Source organism: Hemitrygon akajei, chromosome 1, assembly GCF_048418815.1.
Source record: "Hemitrygon akajei chromosome 1, sHemAka1.3, whole genome shotgun sequence".
In the NCBI taxonomy this organism is placed as follows: domain Eukaryota; kingdom Metazoa; phylum Chordata; class Chondrichthyes; order Myliobatiformes; family Dasyatidae; genus Hemitrygon; species Hemitrygon akajei.
Window position 1 is genome coordinate 217,869,559 of NC_133124.1, and position 25,544 is coordinate 217,895,102.

General features: G+C 42.1%; 1 protein-coding gene across 1 annotated transcript in view; it reads left to right on the top strand.

Moving 5' to 3' along the window:
• LOC140729376 (myoferlin-like) overlaps positions 1–25,544 on the top strand; it is a 165,489-nt gene that overhangs the window by 82,663 nt on the left and 57,282 nt on the right. Inside the window, exons 23-26 of the mRNA XM_073049089.1 lie at positions 11,109–11,276; positions 14,110–14,218; positions 17,826–18,007; positions 22,619–22,720. Coding sequence (XP_072905190.1) covers positions 11,109–11,276; positions 14,110–14,218; positions 17,826–18,007; positions 22,619–22,720 — 561 coding nt within the window. The remainder of the gene's footprint in view (positions 1–11,108; positions 11,277–14,109; positions 14,219–17,825; positions 18,008–22,618; positions 22,721–25,544) is intronic.

A 25,544-nucleotide genomic window follows, 5' to 3' on the forward strand; every position in this document is an offset into this window, starting at 1 on the left:
ATCCAGAAATTGACCCACATGAATACTTAAGTTGGTAGCTCATTCCACACTTGCACAACCATCTGAGTGAAGAAGTTTTCCCTCGCGTCCCCCTTAAACTTCTCACCTTTCACCCTAAACCCATGATATCTTGTTATAGTCTCACCCAACCTGAGTGGAAAAAGTCTACTTACGTTGACCCTATCTATACCTCTCATAATTTTGTATATCTCTGTCAAGTCACCTCTCAGTTGTTTACGTCTAAAGAATACAGTCCTAACCTATTCAGTCTTTCCTTATAACTCAGGTCCTCCAGACCTGGCAACATTCTTATAATAACAACAACACACAAAATGCTGGCAGAACACAGCAGGCCAGGCAGCATCTATAGGGAGAAGCGCTGTCAACGTTTTGGGCCGAGACCCTTCGTCAGGACATCCTTATAAATTTTCTTTGTATTCTTTCAACCTTGTTTATATCTTTCCTGTAAGTAGGTGACCAAAGCTGCACACAATACTCCAAATTGGGCTTCACTGACATTTTATACAACTTCAACATAACATCCTGTCTCCCGTACTCTTTACATTGATTTATGAAGGCCAGTGTATCAAAAGCTTACTTTATGACCCTATCTACCTGTAATGCCATTTCCAATGAATTATCAACCTGTATTCCCAAATTCCTTTGTTCTACCACAGTCCTCAGTACCCAACTGTTCATTGTGTAAGGCTACCCTGGTTGGTCCTACTGAAGTACAAAACCTCGCATATCTAAATTAAATTCCATCTGCCACTTTTCAGCCCATTTTTCCAGCTGGTGCAGATCTCTCTGTAAATCATGAGAGCCTTCCTCATTGTCCACTACACCCCCAGTCTTGGTGTCCAAGTTAGCCCATTGATATAGATGAAAAACGATGAAGAACCCAGCATCGATCCCTGTGGCACAGCACTAGTCACGGGCTTCCTGTCAGAGAGGCAACCTTCTACTGCCACTCTCTGGCTTCTCCCTCAAAGCCAATGTCTAATTCAGTTTACTACCTCATCTTGATTGCCGAGTGACTGAACCTTCTTGACCAGCCTCCCATGCAGGACCTTGTCAAATGCCTTACTAAAGTCCATGTGGACAACATCCACTGCTTTGTCTTCATCCAGTTTCCTGGTAACTTCCTTGAAAAACTCTGTAAGAATGGCTAGACATGACCTACCACATATGAAGCCAAGCTGACTATCCTTAATAAGTCCATGTCTATCCAAGTACTTATAACCAGTCCCTTAGAATACTTTCCAATAACTTTCCCACTGCTGATGTCAGACTTAGCCACCTGTCATTTCCTGGTTTATGTTTAGAGCCTTTTTTAAACAGCGGAACATTGACTATCCTGCAGTCGTCTGGTACCTCTCCTGTCGCTAAGGGTGATTTGAATATCTTTGCTAGGGCCCTGGCAAATTCTGCACTTGCCTCATATAGGGCCCAAGGGAACACCTTGTCAGGCCCTGGGAATTTATCCACCCTGATTTGCCTCAGGGTAACAAATACCTCCTCTGTAATCTGTACAGGGTCCATGAAGTTGATACAGATTTGCTTCACTTCTATAGAGTCTATGTCCATCTCCTGAGTAAATGCAGATGCAAAGAATTCATTTAAGATCTCCCCCCATCTCTTTTGGCTCCGCATATGAATTACCACTTTGGTCTTCCAGAGGACCAATTTTGTCCCTTGTAATCCTTTTGCTCTTAACATACTGTATCTGTAGATTCCCATAGGATTCTCCTTCACCTTGTCTGGTAGAGCAACTCCATGCCTTCTTTTAGCCCTCCTGATTTCTCTTGCTGTCTTATACTCTGTTATCTTGCATTTCTTATACTCTGTAAACACCTCATTTGTTCCTATTTGGCTATACCTGCTATGCACCTCCTTTTTTTCTCTTAACCAATGCCTCAATATCTCTTAAAAACCAAGGTTCCCTACACTTGTTATCTTTACCTTTTATTCTGACAGGCACATGTACTTTTTGTACTCTCAAAATTTAGTTTTTGAAGACCTCCCACTTACTAAATATACCTTTGCCAGAAAACAGCCTGTCCCAATCTATACTTGCTAGATCATTTCTGATACCATCAAAATTGGCCTTTCTCCTATTTAGAGTCTCAACCTGCAGACCAGACTTATCTTTTTGCATATTTACTTTGAAACTAATGGCATTGTGGTCACTGGATGCAAAGTGTCCCCCTACATAGACTTCTGTCACCTGCCCTGTCTCATTCCCTAATAACAGAAGTCTTAATATATATGGAGTTGTAAGATAGTATGAGGTAACAATCATTTTACCCACCATGGGATCAGGAGTAGTGGCTAAAATTATTCTGTCTAAGTGTATTACAATCTTTCAATCTGTTTCCTAGTTAGGAGATTATGTTAACAACCCCCCTCAGGCTCTAGCCCTTTGCTATCTGAACCCTTTTAGTTTAGCGGTGTCTCTCAAATTCTCTGTTTTCCTTGAAGACTGCACAAAACATTCTTTGTTCCTCACTTCACAATCATTTGACAATGAGAATATTAATTCCCAATCCAGCTGCTTGAATTTACCTCTTAAATTCAATGCGGTACTGAGGTAGCACAGCATTGTTGGAGATGCTTCCTTTAGGTTGAAATGTTAATCTGAGGCATTGCTTTCATCGGTTGGGGCTAAATTATCCCATGGTACCATTTCATAAAACCATATAACTATATAACAATCACAGCACGGAAACAGGCCATTCCGGCCCTCCTAGTCCGTGCCGAACTCTTAATCTCACCTAGTCCCACCTACCCGCACTCAGCCCATAACCCTCCACTCCTTTCCTGTCCATATACTTATCCAATTTTACTTTAAATGACACAACTGAACTGGCCTCTACTACTTCTACAGGAAGCTCATTCCACACAGCTATCACTCTCTGAGTAAAGAAATACCCCCTTGTGTTTCCCTTAAACTTTTGCCCCCTAACTCTCAAATCATGTCCTCTCGTTTGAATCTCCCCTACTCTCAATGGAAACAGCCTATTCACGTCAACTCTATCTATCCCTCTCAAAATTTTAAATACCTCGATCAAATCCCCCCTCAACCTTCTACGCTCCAGTGAATAGAGACCTAACTTGTTCAACCTTTCTCTGTAACTTAAGTGCTGAAACCCAGGTAACATCCTAGTAAATCGTCTCTGCACTCTCTCCAATTTATTGATATCTTTCCTATAATTCGGTGACCAGAACTGTACACAATATTCCAAATTTGGCCTTACCAATGCCTTGTACAATTTTAACATTACATCCCAACTTCTGTACTCAATGCTCTGATTTATAAAGGCCAGCATTCCAAGAGCCTTCTTCACCACCCTATCTACATGAGACTCCACCTTTAGGGAACTATGCACTGTTATTCCTAGATCTCTCTGTTCCACTGCATTCCTCAATGCCCTACCATTTACCCTGTATGTTCTATTTGGATTATTCCTGCCAAAATGTAGAACCTCACACTTCTCAGCATTAAACTCCATCTGCCAATGTTCAGCCCATTCTTCTAACCGGCATAAATCTCCCTGCAAGCTTTGAAAACCCACCTCATTATTCACAACACCTCCTACCTTAGTATCATCAGCATACTTACTAATCCAATTTACCACCCCATCATACAGGTCATTTATGTATATTACAAACAACATTGGGCCCAAAACAGATCCCTGAGGCACCCCGCTAGTCACCGGCCTCCATCCCGATAAACAATTATCCACCACTACTCTCTGGCATCTCCCATCTACCCACTGTTGAATCCATTTTATTACTCCAGCATTAATACCTAACGACTGAACCTTCTTAACTAACCTTCCATGTGGAACTTTGTCAAAGGCCTTGCTGAAGTCCATATAGACTACATCCACTGCCTTACCCTCGTCAACATTCCTCGTAACTACTTCAAAAAATTCAATAAGGTTTGTCAAACATGACCTTCCACGCACAAATCCATGCTGGCTACTCCTAATCAGATCCTGTCTATCCAGATAATTATAAATACTATCTCTAAGAATACTTTCCATTAATTTACCCACCACTGATGTCAAACTGACAGGTCTATAATTGCCAGGCTTACTTCTAGAACCCTTTTCAAACAATGGAACCACATGAGCAATACGCCAATCCTCCGGCACAATACCCGTTTCTAATGACATCTGAAAGATCTCCGTCAGAGCTCCTGCTATCTCTACACAAACTTCCCTCAAGGTCCTGGGGAATATCCTGTCAGGACCCGGAGATTTATCCACTTTTAAATTTCTTAAAAGCGCCAGTACTTCCACCTCTTTAATTGTCATAGGTTCCATAACTTCCTTACTTGTTTCCCACACCTTACACCATTCAATATCCTTCTCCTTAGTGAATACCAAAGAGAAGAAATTGTTCAAAATCTCTCCCATCTCCCTTGGCTCCACACATAGCTGACCACCCTGATTCTCTAAGGGACCAATTTTATCCCTCACTATCCTCTTGCTTTTAATATAACTGTAGAAGCCTTTCGGATTTACTTCCACCTTATTTGCCAAACCAAACTCGTAACTTCTTTTAGCTTTTCTAATCTCTTTCTTAAGATTCCTTTTACATTCTTTATATTCCTCGAGCAATTCCTTTACTCCATGCTGCCTATATCTATTGTAGACATCCCTCTTTTTTCGAACCAAGTTTCTAATATCCCTTGAAAACCATGGCGCTTTCAAACCTTTAACCTTTCCTTTCAACCTAACAGGAACATAAAGATTCTGTACCCTCATAATTTCACCCTTAAATGACCTCCATTTCTCTATTACATCCTTCCCATAAAACAATTTGACCCAATCCACTCTCTCTAAATCCCTGCGCATCTCCTCAAAGTTAGCCTTTCTCCAATCAAGAATCTCAACTCTAGGTCCAGTCCTGTCCTTCTCCATAATTATATTGAAGCTAATGCTATTGTGATCACTGGACCCGAAGTGCTCCCCAACACATGCATCTGTCAGCTGACCTATCGCATTCCCTAACAGGAGATCCAACACTGCCCCATCTCTAGTCGGTACTTCTATGTATTGTTGCAAAAAACTATCCTGCACACATTTCACAAACTCTAAACCATCCAGCCCTTTTACAGAATGAGCTTCCCAATCTATGTGTGGAAAATTAAAATCTCCCACAATCACCACCTTGTGTTTACTACAAATATCTGCTATCTCCTTACACATTTGCTCTTCCAACTCACACTCCCCATTAGGTGGCCTATAATACACTCCTATCAGTGTTACTACACCTTTCCCGTTCCTCAATTCCACCCAAATAGCCTCCTAGAGGAGCTCTCTAATCTATCCTTCCAAAGCACCGCCATAAGATTTTCTCGACAAGCAATGCAACACCTCCTCCTCTGGCCCCTCCTACTCTATCACACCTGAAGTAACTAAATCCAGGAATATTTAGTTGCCAATCACACCCTTCCTGCAACCATGTTTCACTAATAGCTACAACATCATAATTCCAGGTATCAATCCACGCTTTAAGCTCATCCACCTTTCTTACAATGCTCCTAGCATTAAAATAGATACATTTAAGATACTCTCCACCTCCTCCTCTCTTTTCATCCCTAGCAATGCATTCAAATTTATTATCCTTTTCTTTCTTCTCTCCTACATCTTCGGGCTGAGCGCATCCCTTCTCTATCACCTGCCTTTCCTCCCTCACACACTGTCTACTTACTTGCTCTACTGGTGAACTAACCTCCTCTCCCATAGTTTCCTCAAATTGATTTCCGCCCCCCCATCTTACTAGTTTAAAGTCTGCCCTGTAGCCCTAGCAAACCTCCCCGCTAGGATATTGGTCCCCCCAGGATTCAAGTGTAACCCATCCTTCTTGAACAGGTCACGCCTGCCCCAGAAGAGGTCCCAATGATCCAGAAACTTGAATCCCTGCCCCCTGCTCCAATCCCTTAGCCACGCATTCATCCTCCACCTAATTCCATTCCTACTCTCACTGTCGCGTGGCACAGGCAGTAATCCCGAGATTACTACCTTTGCGGTCCTTCTTCTTAACTGCCTTCCTAACTCCCTATACTCTCGTTTCAGGACCTCTTCCCCTTTCTTACCTATGTCATTGGTACCTACATGTACCACGACCTCTGGCTCCTCACCCTCCCACTTCAGGATATCTTGGACGCGATCAGAAACGTCCCGGACCCTGGCACCAGGGAGGCAAACTACCATCCGGGACTCCCGATCACCTCCACAGAACCGCCTGTCTGAACCCCTGACTATCGAGTCCCCTATTACTATGGTCCTCTTTCTTCTATCCCTACCCTTCTGAGCTACAGGGCCGTCCTCTGTGCCGGAGGCCTGGCCACTGTCACTTCCTCCAGGTAGGCTGTCCTCCCCAACAGTACTCAAACATGAGTACTTATTGTCAAGGGGTACAGCCACTGGGGTACTCTCTAGTAGCTGCCCCTTCCCCTTCCTGACCGTGACCCACCTATCTGCCTCCCGTGGCCCCGGAGTGACCAACTGCCTGTAACTCCTCTCTATCACCTCCTCACTCTCCCTGACCAGGCGAAGGTCATCGAGCTGCAGCTCCAGTTCCCTAACTCGGTCCCTCAGGAGCTGCAGTTCGGCGCACCTGGCGCAGATGTGGACGTCCGGGAGGCTCGGAGACTCCAGGATCTCCCACATCCGACACCGAGAACAACAAGCTTCCCTCACACTCATACTTCCCGAATAACTGAAAATAACAAGGAGAACTAAAAGATAAGCCTACTGTGCCCTCTTTCGCCTAAGCCCTCTGAGCCCAAGCCCTACACTCTGCTCCCGGCTCACTCCGCTGCCCACAAATGAAGCTGCCCGCTGCTTAAGGCTGCATTCTTTTTATATCTTCCCTCCTTCCCAGGCCTCCTTCACTCCTTCAAACGAATGAATTGTCCCTGGTGTTCTGCCTATATTTATTCTGCCAACTTTATTAAAACAAAGTTTGTGGGAGCATAGTATGAATAAATTCACTGCTTCATTTCATCTCTCCTGCAATAACTAGTTTGGATTGGAGTGTCTTTTAAGAGATGTACTGACTATCCTTCTCTATTTGTATTGCTGCTCATCTAGATCAAGCCTTCCCTGAACCTAAATATGCTTCCTTAGTCTTCCTTTTGTCTCTCCCCACCCTCCCCCCCACAAAATCCAGGCTGTTTTGAAATCCAGATGATTTCTAACAAAGACCTTTTGATTCATTTCATCCTTTTCCCTGGGCATCTTCAGGAAACTTGACACTGAAATGCTGATAACTTGCTGATTATTCTATGACATGTTTTCTACCTCTTGAAGGATGGGAGTATGGGAGAGTTATTCCACCAGAGAAGATCCCAAAAAGCTGGAACCCCACTGAGAAAGCCTATCACACACACAGACGTCGTCGGTGGGCACGAAGACGCATCAGAAATGTCAGCTTTGCTCACGTTAAGGTGCAGGATCACTGGAACCATTCTTAAAGTTTAAAACTCATTCATTGCATTAATCATTGCCGGGTAGGGTTGGGAGTTAACTTCAGATTGAAGTGAGACCCTTCTGCTCCTCAGGTCGACCTAAAATCTTCTTAAAACAATTTGAAGATCCCAGTTATATTCAAAGGAAAGGGGAGTGGCCTGACCAATAATTATCACAAGTTGGGATTTACTTATAAAGTTCAAAATACAAGAGCCATGAACATTTGGAACAAATGTTTGGTTGTACAGTTTAAGTTTTTATGATTCCCTAATATTGAGGAGGACTTGCACTTTAAGTAAAAAATTGCTGTAGTGGTTAATAATTTAGTGTAAGTGTATAATTTGCCTTTTTTTTCCTTAATATGTTTAACTGCTTACACAGCATGAAGTTTAGAAAACTTGTGCAGGATAGTCCCTCTTGGTTCTCTTACCACCTGCCACTGACCCAGTTTATAGCTATCTCCTTTGGGACTTGGACAGTACCAAACCTTGCTTTGTAATGAATGTTGAAGTGCTTTCAACCAGAATGCTTTTTCCCTTTACTTTATATGTCTTAACGTGGATTACCACTAGAAAAAATGTTCTAATATGTCGGCAGAGGGAAGACAAGGTGACAATCATCTGGAAGTTTGCTTTCAGCCAGCTTTTATTTGCATAATTTTTTGAAGATCCCTGACTGTACATCACCCAACTGCCAGCTGGTAGAACTCAGCATACCTGCGGAGGTGTCTGGGACACTGGCTGATCCAATGATTTTCTATGTTTGATTCCATCAGGATGTTGCTGGATTGATTGGTGTCCCCCTGTTCTATCATGTAATCTAATATTAATGAGGAAGATTAATGAGGGCATTCCTTTGTCATATTGAAGTTGATGTTGGTTGTTTTGTCTAGATTGTGCAAAAATATAACAGGTTACTGACTCCATGTCACCTTCTTGAAAAGTATTATTGGTAACTTCCTTTAATTCATGTACTTCGTCTCCTAATTAGTATCCTAGTCTGTCAATAACTTGTCTTCAATTTTATTAGCTATAATTTTAGTCAGCAGTCAATGTAGAGTTCTGTTTATGCTTTTGGGAAATCCACATAACTTAGAGCAATTTATTACTTTAGCCACTTTCTTGAAGAATTAAGTTGGTTTTATTAGTCATGTCCTGCCAACCCCGTTTTAGCTACCTAGTAAAGATATCATTTTACTCTAAGGTACTCAATCATTTTGCTCTCCCCACATATTACTGTCATGGGTCTATAAGCTATTGGGAGTTCTCTCCATCTTACATTTGTACATTGCATTCTGTCAAATTTTGTTTGATCAATGAAGAGACGTGATAGAACAGGTGTCAACCAGGTTTGACAGTGATGTTGGTTTTGAGAGGGGATAAGGAAGTGGGGTTGTCTTTAACAGTGGCCGGTGAAGGGAATACCATCATTCCCATAATCCTGATTGAGAAGTTGCAGAACCTGGGCCTCTGTACCTCCCTCTGTAATTGGATCCTCGACTTCCTAACCAGAAGACCACAGTCTGTGCGGATTGGTGATAACATATCTTCCTCGCTGATGATCAACACTGGCACACCTCAGGTGTGTGCTTAGCCCACTGCTCTACTCTCTGTATACACATGACTGTATGACTAGGCATAGCTCAAATACCATCTACAAATTTGCTGACGATACAACCATTGCTGGTAGAATCTCAGGTGGTGACAAGAGGGCATACAGGAGTTAGATATGCAAACTAGTGGAATGGTGATGCAGCAACAACCTGGCACTCAACGTCAGTAAGACAAAAGAGCTGATTGTGGACTTCAGGAAGGGTAAGATGAAGGAACACATACCAATCCTCATAGAGGGATCAGAAGTGAAGGGAGTGAGCAGATTCAAGTTCATGGGTGTCAAGATCTCTGGATCTAACCTGGTCCCAACATATTGATGTGGTCATAAAGAAGGCAAGACAGCGGCTATACTTTATTAGGAGTTTGAAGCGATTTGGCATGTCAACAATGTTATGTGCCAGTAGCAATAGATCACAGATTCAGTTTTAATGTTAAACAACTATATTTTCAGTATCTACCCAAAATACAGACAATTAAACAAATTACTCCCCTAAACAAAAATGAACAGTGCTATGCATTTTGTAGCTCACAAATGGTGTCAGGTTTGGGAACGGTTCTTCCCAAATCTTACTCAAACACAGTCCCAGAAATGGCAATCCCAATGATTCCAGAAATCCACGGAAACAGGTGAGGGGAAGAAACTTGTAAATCCACACTAAGATGACACGGAAAATTCTAGAGGATCCACGCTGAGAAAACAAGATAGCAGTCACAGCAGATTCCAGACGTTAAGTAGTGTTCCAAAATCCACCTAGGGATATTACAAGGTGACAGTCGCAGAATATTCCTTAACACAAGTGGTTGCCACCTAACACACCCAAATCCAAGTATAGATCATGTAAAATGACAGTCACGTATCCAATATGCACTGTGTGCCGCTAATTATAACAATCCTCTGGACATGGAGAAGGATTAGACATGTCCGCTGTTGTAACAGACTCTTCAACCATCTCCACCCAGTTCGCTCTCCTGCTGGTAGCTCGCAGTCCGCTGTTCCTTCTCTGCTGAATGTCCCAGAAACCTGTCCTCATTGTGTTACAATGACATCATCCACCCGCCTTGTCCAGGCACTTAAAATGACGCTCACAGTAAAAAGAATGTCGACACATAACAACAAATACACTCAAAAACTTCAATAGTTGTACCATGGAGAGCATTCCAATAGGCTGCATCACTGTCTGGTATGAAGGGGCTACTGGATAGGACCGAAAGAAGCTGCAGAAGGTTGTAAATCTCGTCAACTCCATCTTGGTCACTAGCCTACCAAGTACCCAGGACATCTTTAGGGAGCAATGCCTCAGAAAGGCAGTATCCATTATTAAAGACCTCTAACACCCAGGGCATGCCCTTTTCTCACTGTTACCATCAGGAGGGAGATACAGAAGCCTGAAGGCACACACTCAGCGATTCTTCCCCTCTACCATCCGATTCCTAAATGGACTTTGAAGCTTTGGACACTACCTCACTTTTTTTAATATACAGTATTTCCGTTTTTGCACATTTTTAAATAATCTATTCAGTATATGTAATTGATTTACTTGTTCATTGATTATTATGTTTTGTTTTATTTATTATTTTTTCTCTCTGCTAGATTATGTATTGCATTGAACTGCTGCTGCTAAGTTAACAAATTTCACGTCACATGCCGGTGATAATAAACCTGATTCTGATTCTGATTTGGATAGGGAATTCCAGAAATGTAAGAGACTACAGATACTGCAAACCTGAAAAATGCTGGAGGAACTCATGAGTCAGGACTGGTCTAGGGTCTTAGCTTGTAATGCCTATTGTTGATTTTTCCTCCACAGATGCAGCCTGACCCACTGAGTTCCTCCAGCATGAGCGCTAATTAGAACTAGTGTTTCTTCACCATTTTTGTGCGTAGTCTGCTCTTCATGTCTTGCTGAACTGATTCTGATTAAGATGCAATTCTGACTGCTGTCTTAAAATAAATTCTCTGAGTACTTGAGTCTAAGAGTTTGCAATCTGAATATCTGCTGTATCACAGAAAGAAGAGTTTGATTCTGATGGCTGGGAATATGCTCCTTTATTTGGTTGGAAGTTCCACGTGAAACAGAAAAAGGGAGACACTTATCGTCGCAGGCGTTGGAGGAGGAAGATGATCCCCAAGGAGCAAGTGGGTCCAGCATCTATTTTCAGGTTGGAGGGATCTTTGGTAAGTGTTTTGTTTTTGGTCTGTGTAAAGTGGAAGTCTTTAGTTATGAAAAAGGAAGCAGATATGCACCGAACTGCAGCCATAATTGTTGTGTGATCTATAATGGTAACCTTGCATTTTTAGAGATTAAATGGGTATTATTCAGTATTCATACCGTAGATACTACATTGGTTCTATGTTAGCTGCTGAATGCCAGATTCATGTGGCAGATAGCCATTTGCTGTGGTGCCTCTGTTAAAGGCAGATTAAGAGATTCACTAGACAAATTCCTGGGATAAAAAAGTAGTCCTGTTATAAACAGAGAAACCATTTAGTTCGGAAGCATGTACAGCTTCGTATTCAGAATGCTGGAGGATCTCAGCAGGTCAGGGAGCATGTGAAAAGGAATAAAGAGTTGACTTTTGGGCCGAGACTCTTCGTCAGGAGCTGATGTTCTGATGATTCCCGATGAAGGGCACGTAACGTCGACTCTTTATTCCTCTCCATAGATGTTGTCTGACATGCTGAGTTCCTCACACATTTTATTTGTGTTATTTTGGATTTCCAGCATTTGTAGAATCTCTTGTGTTTATTCATTTCTGTGAACCGTTTGTAACCCACTATTAATAACCCATAAGGATGAAGCTGTGAACCAAGCTGCAGACTATGGCGGCTGTAGCCAGTAAATACATCCCACAGGTCTCCCAAATGCCCATTCGTATATACAGGATGCACATAGGTTAAGCGTTAGTAAGCTGGGGAGCACCTTGAACTTTCTGAGGTACATACAACATACAGTAGACATCAAGGTATTTCCACTGATGGAAAAGTCTCAAAAGAAGGGGCATTGTTGCAAGATAAGGGAATGGTCATTTAAAACTGAGGTGCTCAGGAATTTTCTCTGTAGAAGATACCAGATCTCTGGAATTGGTTGAGGAGGGTAGGTCTTAAGAGATTTTTACAGAGGAGGTAGATAAATTTTTGGAAGATCTAGAAATTGTGGGTTATTTAGCAGTGGCATAGGAGGAGTTGAGACCTCTGGCAGATAAGCTTTGATCGTGTTGAATGAGAGGGGGAGGCTTGGAGGCCAGTTGGTCAGTCATTGCTCCTATTAGCATGTGTACAAATTACCTGTAGCCTAGAAGGAAAGGAACCAATTTAAGGAATATTTTCTGTGTAGAGTAAAATTTGGGGAAACCCTTTAAAATATACCTTGTGTCCTTGCATGTGTGACACCACACCTGATCCAAAGATCATATGATGAAGTATGTGATTTCTTGTTGCTGGACAGAAATTATTTTTAGATCCCCCTCATGTCAGCTGCATGAGGTGCGAGCAGCAGAAGTACAGAAAATATGGAGGCTGCTGTTTCAAATAATGAGTTGTTTCTGTCTCAAGCATTTGATGTGATTGCATAGAGACATACCCAATTTTGCAGGCCCTGTAGCACTCAAAATGAGTTGGGTTTGGATCAGGCTGACATGGGGGAGGGTGCAGGGAGGATGATGATCCAAACTGCTATAAATGAGCTAATGAGGTCTCCAGGCACTTTGTTTTCAAGCAGAGTAAAATAAGATTTATTCACATGCTAAGCTTTATAATGTTATCTGTGTTGGTGCTGGTAGGGTTTAATGCTGAAGCTACTTGGTCACTGCACAAACTTTCTGAAACAGTTGCATGAGGCAAAGGATTTTCCATGGGAAAAATTGCTGATGAAAAGACCCAATAGGTGCAATTGGCTCAAGAGCTCAAGGATGGAGCCAGCTGGTAAATTTAACCAGAAAGAGTGTGGGGAAGAAGAAATGTATTTATAGGTTCTATATAGGGACAACGTTTTCAACATATGGAAGCCTTGTGATACAGAACTCTGTGGACTGTCTGTCCATGGGATTCTTACCAATGTTCGTGTCTTCTGTCAACAAACTAAACCCTTAGGTTTGATTTGGAATCCATTCATCTACAGTGTTTCAGCTCTAGTTTTGATGTTGTACTTGACAAGATTGTTAGCTTGGAGAGAGTTGTACTCTGTATCTGACCTGCTCAAAGTGTGATGAGAAAGTATAAAAAGGACCCATATGAAAACATAACGGAAATGCTGGATCACCCAGCAGGCCAGGCAACATCTGTGGAAAGAGAAATTGAGTTAATGACTTGAAATGTTGACTATTTTTTTTCATAGATGCTTCCTGATCTGCTGATTGTTTCCAGTGTTTTATGTAAAGAATGCCTTATGTCTAACTTGTGCTGTCTCTTTTAGGAGTATTTTTTTTAATCAAACCAAACACTCATCATGTTTCACTATATCTGGAACATGGTGAACATTCAGTTTGATAAAAGTATGAAAACTTAATTGTCCAGTGTAAAGTTGACAAACAAAGAAGAGTAGACTGATTATTTGGACAAAGAAGTGGTTTATAAATGTATGTATGTATGTTTATGAATGCTCCGGATGGCTCTTGACATAAGTTGGCAACAGCACATGACGAACGTCGAGCTCTATGACGACCTACCGATGTTCACTACTAAAATCAAGGCGAGAAGACAGCAACTAGTGGGGCACTGTCTACGCCACCCTGAGCTACCTGCCAGCCTAGTCATCACATGGGAGCCCAAGCATGGGAGAATGAACCCTGGGTGCCCTCCCAAGACTATGGTCAACATGCTCCTAGACGATAGTGGCGCAGCTAATGTAGATGAACTGAACACACTGATGAGGGAGAGGGAGGAGTGGAGAGTCTGTCATCGTGCCCGATGCCGGCCCCCTAGGCCTGAGTTGATGTTGTAGTAGTAGTAGTAATGTATGCAGTGACAGTACAGTCTAACCATCGAGATGGCTGGTCTTATTTTTCCCCAGTGTCGCAAAAATAGTGTGGAGGAAGACGACTTTGCGATTAAAGAGAAGCCAAATGTGAATCACAATCTTTATGGATTGACTGCACCCTTCATATCATGTCTCCTGGACTGTGAGTTTGTTAGTTTATAAGTCAGCCATTAATGGATAGCAACTGTAGAAGGTGGGCTCAAATCTCACACCAGAGATTAGAGCATATAATCCCAATTCATTTTCAGCGCAGTACTGCAGTGCAATCTTGGATGAGGTACCTATCGTCTGCCAGGCTAGTTGAAAAGCTCATCATTTTGAACAACTTTTGGGGAGCTCTCCCTGGTATCCTGTCTAGTGTTTATCCCCCGTACAAGTCCTTAAGACAGATGACTTGACCATTATTGCGGGCAGTGGAGTATGGTGTATGTAAATCAATTCTGCCATTTCCTACATTGCAAAAGAACTTAGTTGATGTGAAAAGTTTTACCACAATTAGAATCTAGAAGTTACTGTGGAGATATCAATCAGGTTTATTTAAACAAAATCTCTTGCCTGGAACTAGTGTAGCCCCGGCCTAAAAGCATAAATTGGAGAGGAAGATAGATAGATAGATAGATACTTTATTCATCTCCATGGGGAAATTCAACATTTTTTCCAGTGTCCCATACACTTATTGTAGCAAAACTAATTACATACAATACTTAACTCAGTATAAATATGATATACATCTAAAATCACCCTCTCAAAAAACATTAATAAATAGCTTTTAAAAAGTTCTTAAATAGTTTACTAAAATACATTGAATGGTAACTTAAGCTCAGTCCTAACCCCGGCACTTTAACATATCTTGCCCCTGGCGGTTGAATTGTAAAGCCGAATGGCATTGGGGAGTAATGATCTCTTCATCCTGTCTGAGGAGCATTGCATCGATAGCAACCTGCTGCTGAAGCTGCTTCTCTGTCTCTGGATGGTGCTATGCAGAGGATGTTCAGGGTTTTCCATGATTGACCGTAGCCTACTCAGCGCCCTTCGCTCTGCTACCGATGTCATACTCTCCAGTTCTGTGCCCACGACAGAGCCTGTCTTCCTTACCAGCTTATTAATACGTGAGGCGTCCCTCTTCTTAATGCTGCCTCCCCAACACGCCACCACAAAGAAGAGGGCGCTCTCCACAACTGACCTATAGAACATCTTCAGCATCTCACTACAAACATTGAATGACGCCAACCTTCTAAGGAAGTACAGTCGACTCTGTGCCTTCCTGCACAAGGCATCTGTGTTGGCAGTCCAGTCTAGCTTCTCGTCTAACTGCACTCCCAGATACTTGTAGGTCTTAATCTGCTCCACACATTCTCCATTAATGATCACTGGCTCCATATGAGGCCTAGATCTCCTAAAGTCCACCACCATCTCCTTGGTCTTGGTGATATTGAGACGCAGGTAGTTTGAGTTGCACCATATCACAAAGTCCTGTATCAGTTTCCTATACTCTTCCTCCTGTCCATTCCTGACACACCCCACTATGGCCGTGTCATCAGCGAACTTCTGCACATGGCAGGACTCCGAGTTATATTGGAAGTCTGATGTGTACAGGGTGAACAGGACCGGAGAGAGCACGGTCCCCTGCGGCGCTCCTGTGCTGCTGACCACCGTGTCAGACCTACAGTCTCCCAACCGCACATACTGAGGTCTATCTGTCAAATAGTCCACTATCCAAGCCACCATGTGAGAGTCTACTCCCATCTCTGTTAGTTTGTGCCTTAAGATCCTTAGAAGAAGGCGCTTTCAAGATTCTAAGGTTTTGTTAACAATGATCCAATCTTATAATACTCAAAAGAGCAAGGGCAGGGTTGGGGGTAAGAATAAAGATACATTTGTGCACAGTTTTAAAAAAAATATTACCGTAGATGTCGGATTATAAGCCGCTACTTTTCTCCCACATTTTGAACAGCTTTGAACACTGCGGCCTTTACTACGGTGCGGCTAATGCATGATTTTTTTTCATGCCGCCAAAAACATTTTGCCTCGTAACAGTAGACCAATAAAATTGATGAGTAGTTCACAGAGGTCCAATGAAATTGTACGATAAATCAAGCGCACTTTCACAATTAAATTATTGTAAATCAGTCATTTGTACTCACCCTCATCAACATGGAAAACACTCGAAGAAAAGCATTGTGCTGCCTTTATGGCAGTTATTTAGTTTATAATATTTTCGCTTAGTAATTCATTTGTTATTCTAGTTAAAGTTAGAAGTGTTTTAACTATATTTGTTTTCTGTACTACATCGCGGGATGCTATGACGTCACACCCGGTTTCGCCGTGTCTTGTGGGAAAAATACCGGTTTGCGATAAACGGGAAGGCGGGGGGCGAGCGGCGGAGCCAAAATGCTGCTTTTAAGTTAAAGGCGATCAATAACTTTTCCTGGTAGGCTGCAGTATATATATTTTTTACCAGTCGTTAGGAGATATTGGAATGTTGTTCAGTAAAGAAGTATACGCAACGTATATTTAAAAGTAGCCGCGTTACAGGCACGGTTCGAAAAAAAGCATTTGCAATATGTATTTGTTTATGTTACCATATGGATTTAATTAAAAGTTAAAAAATCCTCACGTGTAATATCTTTCTGTGTAAATATCTCATATTACAACGTGGGACACCTGCGGCCGAAAATCCGGCGCGGCCTAAAATCCGGTGCGGCTTGTACAAGTACAAAATTGATTTTCTTTCTAAAATTAGAGCCAGCGGCTTTTAATCAGGTGCGCTCTGTAGTGCGAAATCTACGGTAATTGAGAATAAATTGATAATTATTTGGATTTTCTGGCTCAGAAAAGGTAATGAGTCTCAGAGCAATGTGACATCACAAGCATCACTGAGGGTTGATATAATTACTTCAATCACAGTGAAGTTTGAGTACTGAAATTATTGCCTTCATGGTGATGGAGAAAACGGAACAATCCTCCTGACGAGTGTCATTTTCCATTTTTCATGCAGCTCCTACAGTTTTCCAGTTACGTAGCTACATCTATCAAGCAAGAGGCTTGCTTCCCACCGATAGGAGCAACTTAGCAGGTCAGGATGTTGACAGGAGATGTAGAGTAACAGCTATTTGAATTGTAGATGTAGGTACACTATTTTAGACCATGTGCATTCATGTGTGTGCCGCATACGGCAATATTTACAAAGCCTGTGTTTTTAACAGAAAATATGTAGTTTTGTTTACAGGGGCTACATATGCAGTTCACAGATTTGTATGCATGCATGGGAGTGGGCATGATGAGGGATACTAGCAACAGGGAAGCTGATAAACTGAAGCAGAATAGCTATAGTCAGTGAATAAATATTGTAGCTTCCTGAGGTGGCATCATGTCATTCTAGCCTCATCGTCTCATGTAATTTCATTCACTGAAGTAGCAGGGAAAGGGCTGTAAGTGAAGTTGCCTTCATATAATGGGAGGAACTAAAATCACCATGGTTTCATACTCGGTAATTTGGTAGAGTGAGCAATTGTGCAATACTGGGTGTGGATCAGACTGGTTTTAGAGTTAATTAAGTAAACATAATGGGCTATGATGGGTAGTGTGGAAACACCCCACTTTTTTAGGGTACAGGGACCAGCTATCACCTTAAACTGTTGCCTCTACTATTTGACATTTCACTCTGGGAAGAAGACTCTTGACTATCTGCCTAAGGCTCTGACAACTCACCCTACTGGGTTTCAATTAGAATTTAACTTTTATTTCAGATCCTTATATCCAGATGTCATTCCTGTACCAGAGTAAAATGACTGAGGTTATCAAAGGGACAGTGAATCCAACGTGGGACCAAACACTGATAATTGAAGACATTGAAATCTATGGTAACTTCAAGGAAATTGTTGAAAACCCGCCCTGTGTCATGCTGGAAATGTTTGACAGCAATCATGTGGTAAGCTACAGTCTAAAAACCCTTCATCTTGATTGCTGCTGTCACTACCTTAGGTCTCGGTTCCAATGGTCGGTGATCATACATGCTGACAGATTTGCTATGGGGTGGCCTGCAGTAGCTTGACAAATGAGATGCCATATAAATGTACCATCCATTGTGGATGGTACAGACACAACACACAGTTGTGTTAAACAGTACACTGTACAGTGCATTGATTCGGGATTTGAGTTTTGGGCTTGCTTAGTATGCTTCAGTCTTCAAATTTCTTACTGTCTTATACTGAAAGTGTAGGAAAGATTAATTTATGCTAATTAATCAGTAAAGTGGCTGACAAGGAATACGTTCCATTCATGCTGCTTCATCAGTCGGGCATTTCAGATCCATGTGCTCACCAATTGTGTAATCCCCACACGTGCTCCCAAGCTTACAAATACTTAACTTGTGTATAGCCCATACATATGAACAAGCATTTGGGAAGCAGTGGGATGGGTTTACTGAGGCTGCAGGCATCCCCTGCTGTTCTGAAAGTCAATTCACTGACATATTTCTGATTTGCAACCTGTTCATGTTTTGACCAGTTCACAGGAACAGAACCCTGCCATAACCCAGAGAGGACCTGTCTATGTTCTTGCCAGATGTGCAGTTCCAGTACATACTCATTATGTAGTCCAGTCCATGTCTGGTGGTTGCACAGTGTAATTCATGTGCTAGTTGTGTTTCTGTGTAGTTTTATGAATTGACTGTTCTGTACTGGAAGAAGTAATTTTTCCACTCTACCCATGGAGAACAACCGAACCTATTTCTGGTCCATTGCTTATCAACAAGTAGAGCATTAGTCTTGGGTTACTTTTAGAACAGTAGAGCACAGAAACAGGCCCTTCAGCCCACTAAGTTGTGCTGAACCAATTAAATTAGTAATTAAATGGTCAACTAAACTATTCCCTTTTGCCTACACGATGTCCATATACTTCCATTCCCCTCACATTCATGTCCCTGGCTAAATGCCTCTTAAAAATCCCTTAGTGTGTTCCAGGCACCCACGATTGTGTGTGTACAAATAAAAATCTAGCCCCTCACCTCTCATTTGAACTTGGCTTGCCTTAAAGACATGCCCTCTGGTACTATCTATTTCAACCATGGCATGAAGATACTGTCTGTCTACCCTATATATACGTCTCTCTCTGAGCAATCGGGTTGGTATAACAAAAGGTTGAACTTTTCTAACGAGTGACGGAGGTTGAGGTGAGATCTGATAGAGGTTTATAAGATTATATTGTGCCATAGTTCCAAGGAGACTGTGGCACGCAGAATAATCTTATAAACCTCTATCAGATCAAAGCTCAATCTCTGTCACTCCAGGTAAAACAACCCAAGTTTAACCTTTTGTTATAATGCCTTCTTATCCAGCCAGCAAACTGATAAATATTTTCTGCACCCTCTCAAAAGCCTTGACATCTTTCCTGTAATGGTGGAACAGAATTATATGCAATACTCCCGATTGTATATTTGATTCAAATAATCTGCTCTGATGAATGATGAACATTTTACCCACTAACAGGCACTGTTTGCTCCAATATGGTTTTGCTGGCGCTTTGGCAGAACAATCAAAATTCATTTGTTTTGTAATTTGTCTTATTTCCACTTGAAGACTGATTAGTAATGTGCTCAAGAAGGAGCTGCATTAATATTTGTTTGATTTTTTTTCTCTCTTAAGGGCAATCATGAGTACATGGGCGGTACCCTGTGCTACCCAAGTGTGAAATTAGATGCCTCATCACAGTATGTTCCCTTGCTACGTTGGTATCCGATCTTCAAAGGAGAGAGGTTTAGCGGCGAGCTCCTATTTTCCTGCGAGCTATTTCTAAAACAGAAAGTAATTGATACTCCTGTGTTAACACAATTGCAGATCTACTTGATTTGTACATGTAATATGAAAAGTTGCGTAGAGAAGCTGCAAAGCTTTTTATTTACAGTAGATAGGACTAAGGATTTAATAGAATTGTGAGGAATTCTGAGAGATTGGGTAAGATATAAACATGATTACCAGAGGGGAATTGGTAGCAACCATACAAGGTATTTGTGAGACTTTTTAAAATTTTGATTTTATAACAGGGAATGCTGTGCTTACGGGATATTGGAACAGATTCAGCCGATATCAAGGGTCATGGAGAGTAGGGTGATGTGGTTCTGAGACAGGGCATCAACCACGCTGGGGAATTTGGGACCCATTGCCTGCAAATCCATGAGTCTGCTGGAGGCTGAAGAAAACAGCCTGTGTAGGGGTTAAAGGACTGACAGTGTGTGAGTGGATAGGGAGGAATAAGGCTTGTTTCGCTGTTGCTTGGATCTTTTTGTTTTACCTTGTTCTGCCAAACATTGTGGGCACGCTATATTGGTGCCAGAATGAATGGTGACACTTGTGGTCTGCCTCTGACATTCTTTGGGTGTATTGGTTGTCAATGCAGATGATGCATTTCACTGTACTATATCTTTCTATGTAAATGTGATAAATAAATCTGAATTCTCACTCTGACTTCTCATCACTTTTCTCCTGTTCTGATGAAGGGGCTCAGCTCGAAACATCGATTGTTTACTCTTTTCCATAGATGCTGCCTGGCCTGCTGAGTTTCTCCAGCATTTTGTGTGTGTTGCTAGGATTTCCAGCATCTGCAGATTTTCTCTAGTTAATAACATGTAATTTGATTTAAGGGATTAAAGGGATTAAAGTATTTGAGGTTACAAGGAAACTGTCAGAATGGCACCATTTGAAAGATTCAGAGATTTATTATGCACATTGTCCCATTCCACTGCTGTGGGATATCAGGTTGTAAAGTAAGCGCCTGAGCAGTGACCTGGCAGAGCAACTTGAATGGCAGGATGAGTGCAACAGGTTTAGCAATAGTGAAGCACTTAGCTGAATCACTTTACTGTGCTGGACTGGGATCGGTTTAATGGCACAGGGGGCAGGTGTGAAGGAAGAACTAACCTGTTTGCCATCATACTACATTCCAGTAAGAGAGATGGAATATTTGCAATACATGAGACACTGAAATACATCAGATGAGAATTATGCAGGGAAATCGGCAGCACAACTCTGTCTCCTCCCAGACCCACCCTGTCCCATTCCTTCAGCACAGGTTGACTGACAACTCCCTAGGTGAATCACACTCCAACTTCTACCCCATCCCTAGCACATACTATATCTGCACCCACTTCCACAACCAAAGGTTAAGAGCACAACTCGCCCAAAACAAAACAACACAGTATAGTCTAAAGCATAGTCTTTCCACATCAACCTACCTCCCCTTCCCCTTCCCACCACTACCCACCAGTTCCCTTTTCAAGATCAAGAGCCCTCCCTCACCTAAAGGGAGACAACTTCCAGTCCCTGTTCCACTTTTAAAAGGCAGCTCGCTGCTTACAGTAAACAGCATCCAGGACTGTTTAAGTACATTCTGATGCAGTATTGCATGCCTTGGTACAGAGAGACTAGTGGTGATGAAACATCTAGTGTTACTGGCTGTTGTGACCTGGAAAGTCCTGCTTTGTGGCTGAACGCTGGACCTAGGAGGTAAAGATAGAATTAGCAGTAAATGCACAAGCTAAGAAAATGCCATGTTAATTTGGCTACCGGAGGTATACAAGAGAAGATGGATGATCGCAGGTTGGAGGAGCAACACCTCATGTTCTGTCTGGGTAGCCTCCAACCTGACAGCATGAACATCAATTTCTCTAACTTCAGGTAATTTTTCTTCCTCCACCTCTCTTTTTCCATTCCCCATTATGGCTCCCCTCTTGTCCCTTCTTCTCACCTGATTATCACATCCCTCGAGTACCGCATCTTCTTCACTTTCTCCCATGGTGCACTCTCCTCTCCTTTCAGATTTCTTCTTCTTCAACCCTTTATCTCTTCTACCTATACCCTTCCAGCTGCTTACTTCATCCCTGCTCCCCACTCATCCACCTCCTGTCATCTGGTCTCACCTATCACTTACCATCTTGTACTTCTCTTCCTCCTACCTTATTATTCTGGTTTCTGCTCTTTCTTTACAGTACTGATGAAGGGTCTCGACCCAAAACATTGACTGTTTATTTCTCTCCATAGATGCTGCCTGACCTGAGTTCCTCCAGCAATTTGTGTGTGTGGCCCTGGACAGTCCTTCCCTAGAATAGAGCACTAACACAATTGCTGTACAACAGAAAAAGTGGAAGTGGTGGTTAAATTGGGACATAAATTTCTTGATGCTGATTGAGCCAGTGGGACAGGGACTAAAAAGGGAGAAAAATTGAAATGGAGGTGAAAACTGCAAGTGCTAGATATCTGGATACTCAGCAGACCAGGTAATATCTTTGGAGAGAACCAGTCATCAGCCTAAAATATAAATCCTATTCTTCTCAGCAGATTCAGGTTCTGATTCATTTATTTATCAAATGTACAATACATTGAAGCATACAGTGAAATGTGTTAACTGCCAACACAACCCAAAGATTTTCTGGGGGCAGCCCACAAGTGTCATAGAGGCTGTCTGGCATATTGACTAGTATTTTCTGTGGTAAGAGTTTGAAGTTGTAGTGGTTCCTGTGTGAGATTGGGATGTTTTCCCATTGCAGGAGGAGGATCAGGACTTGCCCCCTTGGCCTCCAAGGAAGGACTCTAGGACATATATGGTGCCACTAGGAATACGACCACAGCTACAAATGACTATGATTGAGGTGAGCTTGCCTAATCTGTTCCTTTTGTTTCTGCCTTTCTCTCATACTCCAAAATCTGCTTATCCCCTGCCCCACGTCACTTATCTCCCATCAACTTTGCCCTATTAGCCAACAAGACCCCAGGCTCTGCTCCACTGTTGCCCCAGCCCTGCAACCCCATCAATGTCAGATTCAGATTCATTTATTTATCACATGTACGTGAAACCTATAGTGAAATGTGTTGTTTGTGTTAACACCCAATGCAAACTAAGGATGTGTGGCCCACAAGTGTCACCACACATTCCAGCATGAACATAGCATACCCACGATGTTCAGCAGAACAACACAAGCAACAGCAACAAACCAAAACAACAACACCAAAAGAAGTCCCTATTCTCTCTACCATCCACCACCCACTCACACAAACCCCAGGACAGTCCACCTCTAGACCTTCAACCTCCATTTGACTGTCAGTCATCAGGAGATCACTTTCAGGGCACACCGACTAATTGGGCCTCGACTTTGCTAAGTGCCTCATGAAAGCGTTTTGTGAAAAGTAAGGGGCCTCTCCCACCTTCCAGGCCAGTCTTCATCTCTTGACTAACATCAACAATGTCGCTATCACCACCCTATGCAGGAGCTTACAGTGTGTAGATTGATGCAATTCCTGTGTTACAACAGAAACATTTACATTGGCAGAAAAATATTTCAGCACAAGCTGACTTTCTAAAAGCCTCTCTCAAACCTCTTCCAATTTCTTACTCAGATTCTTGCGTGGGGATTAAGAAACCTGAAAAACTACAACATGTTGAGAGTGACAGCTCCAAGCCTAGTGGTGGAGTGCAGCGGAGAAATGATCCAGACTCTACCCATTAAAAACTACAAGAAGAATCCAAACTTTCCAACCTCAACCTTTTCTATCACAGTGGTTTGTTCAAGTGTTAATTCTCTTACAGGGCATAGAGTAGAACTAGACAAGTAGCACTAGACAGCCCATTTGGCCCTTGATACTGTGCCAAAGTTAATGCCAATTTATACTGCATCATCCATATCCCTCCATTTAATTCATATTCATGTGATTATCTGAAAGCCCCTTAAACTCCACCAAACTGCCTGCTTCCACTACTACCCCTGATACCCTATTCCGGGCACTGACCTCTCTCTGTGTAGGGAAAAAAGATAGGTAGCCCCTCATATTGCCTCTAAATTTAACCCCTCTAACCTTAAGAGTGTTCCTGTTTGTGTCTTTACCCTGAGGGAAAGATACTGACTGTCTATTCTATTTCTGCCTCTCATAATTTTAAAATCCTCTATCAGGGCTCACCCTCAGCCTCTGATGCTGTAGGGAGAACAACCCAAGTTTGTTGAACCAATTTGTGTTCCCAGCATGAAAACAGCTCAGTCTGTGTTTTGTCATCCATATTAATAATTTGAATAAGAATGTAGGTAGCATGGTTAGTAAGTCTGCAGTGGAAGATATTTGAATTAATGAGATACTGGTTTGCCCTAGCCTTTTGTGACATAAAAAATTGCGAGAAAGGGCAACATTAACTGGTCACTCCTAACTGCCCTTGAGAAAAAGGTGGTCAGCTACCACCTTAAACTATCACAGTCATGGGCTAAAAGTATTTGCAGGGCAATGATTTCACTATTTAGTTCCAACCATGAAAGAGATGTGTTGCTATGTTTTCAAGTCAAGAGGATATGCAGCTTGGGAAATCTATAGGTGGTAACATTCCCAAGTGTGTGCAGTCATTGCCTTCTTTACCTGGTAGATGTTATGGGTTTGGAAGATGCTGTTAAAGCAATTCGGAAAGTTATTCAGAAGCGGAACTGTGATTTAAGATCATCACCTTGCCTCAGTTTCTACCTATAGATCCCATCTACAGTCCTCCCATCGTGATAAAAGTAATGGATTATCGAGCATTTGGATACAGACCAGTGGTGGGACAGAGTACGGTGAAATCCCTCAGCGAGTTCATCTGTGACCCTTATGCTGGGTCAAACAACAATGAAGGTAATCAGCTGAATATCATATCCTTCACTTTCTACAATCCCCACGAACTTATCCCAGGTATTTCTTCTTCTTTTCCCATTGCTTTCCCCATCTCTGATAAATCATCTGTTAAATCACAAACAACATCACAAAGGTTAATTTTTTGTTTTCAGAAGAGTGTTTCCAGCATTTATTTATGTTGCGGTACGATAGCCTAGCAGTTAGTGTAATGCTGTTATAGTGCCAGCAACCCGGGTTCAATGTCTGTAAGAAGTTTGGAAGTTCTCTCATGACCATGTGGGTTTCATCCAGGTGCTCTGGTTTCCTCCCATGTTCCAAAGACATACTGGTTAGTAGTGTAATTGGGCAGCGTAGGCTCATTGGGCCAGGAAGGCCCGCTACCATGCTAAATCTCTAAATATTTTTTTAAAAATAAAACTATTTAGCTTTCTCATTTCCCACCCAGAAGCCTTGATTTCTATTGACTCTTTAGAAATATGATAATATCTACACAGTCACTAATAGGATTTCATTATCATGGGCGATGCCTTTCTGATGTGATGTTAAACTGAAGTTATGTTATCTGGTTTCTTATTTAAAAAAATTATTGGATTGGAACCCCACCATGCTTCAAAGGAGAAGGGTACCAGGCCAAAGTCCAGTGGCTAACTGTTGACCTGAAGAAGAGGCCAGTGGGTAGAAAAAGTACAGAAGATTTAACTTTCACAACATGTGGCACTTAAACTCCACTGAAAAATCCACTTCATTGAGTAAGAACAGAGCACATTAAGAGTAGAGAGGCTATCATCATTCAATGGATGGAACACCTCAGGGATTTCCCTCCTTGGC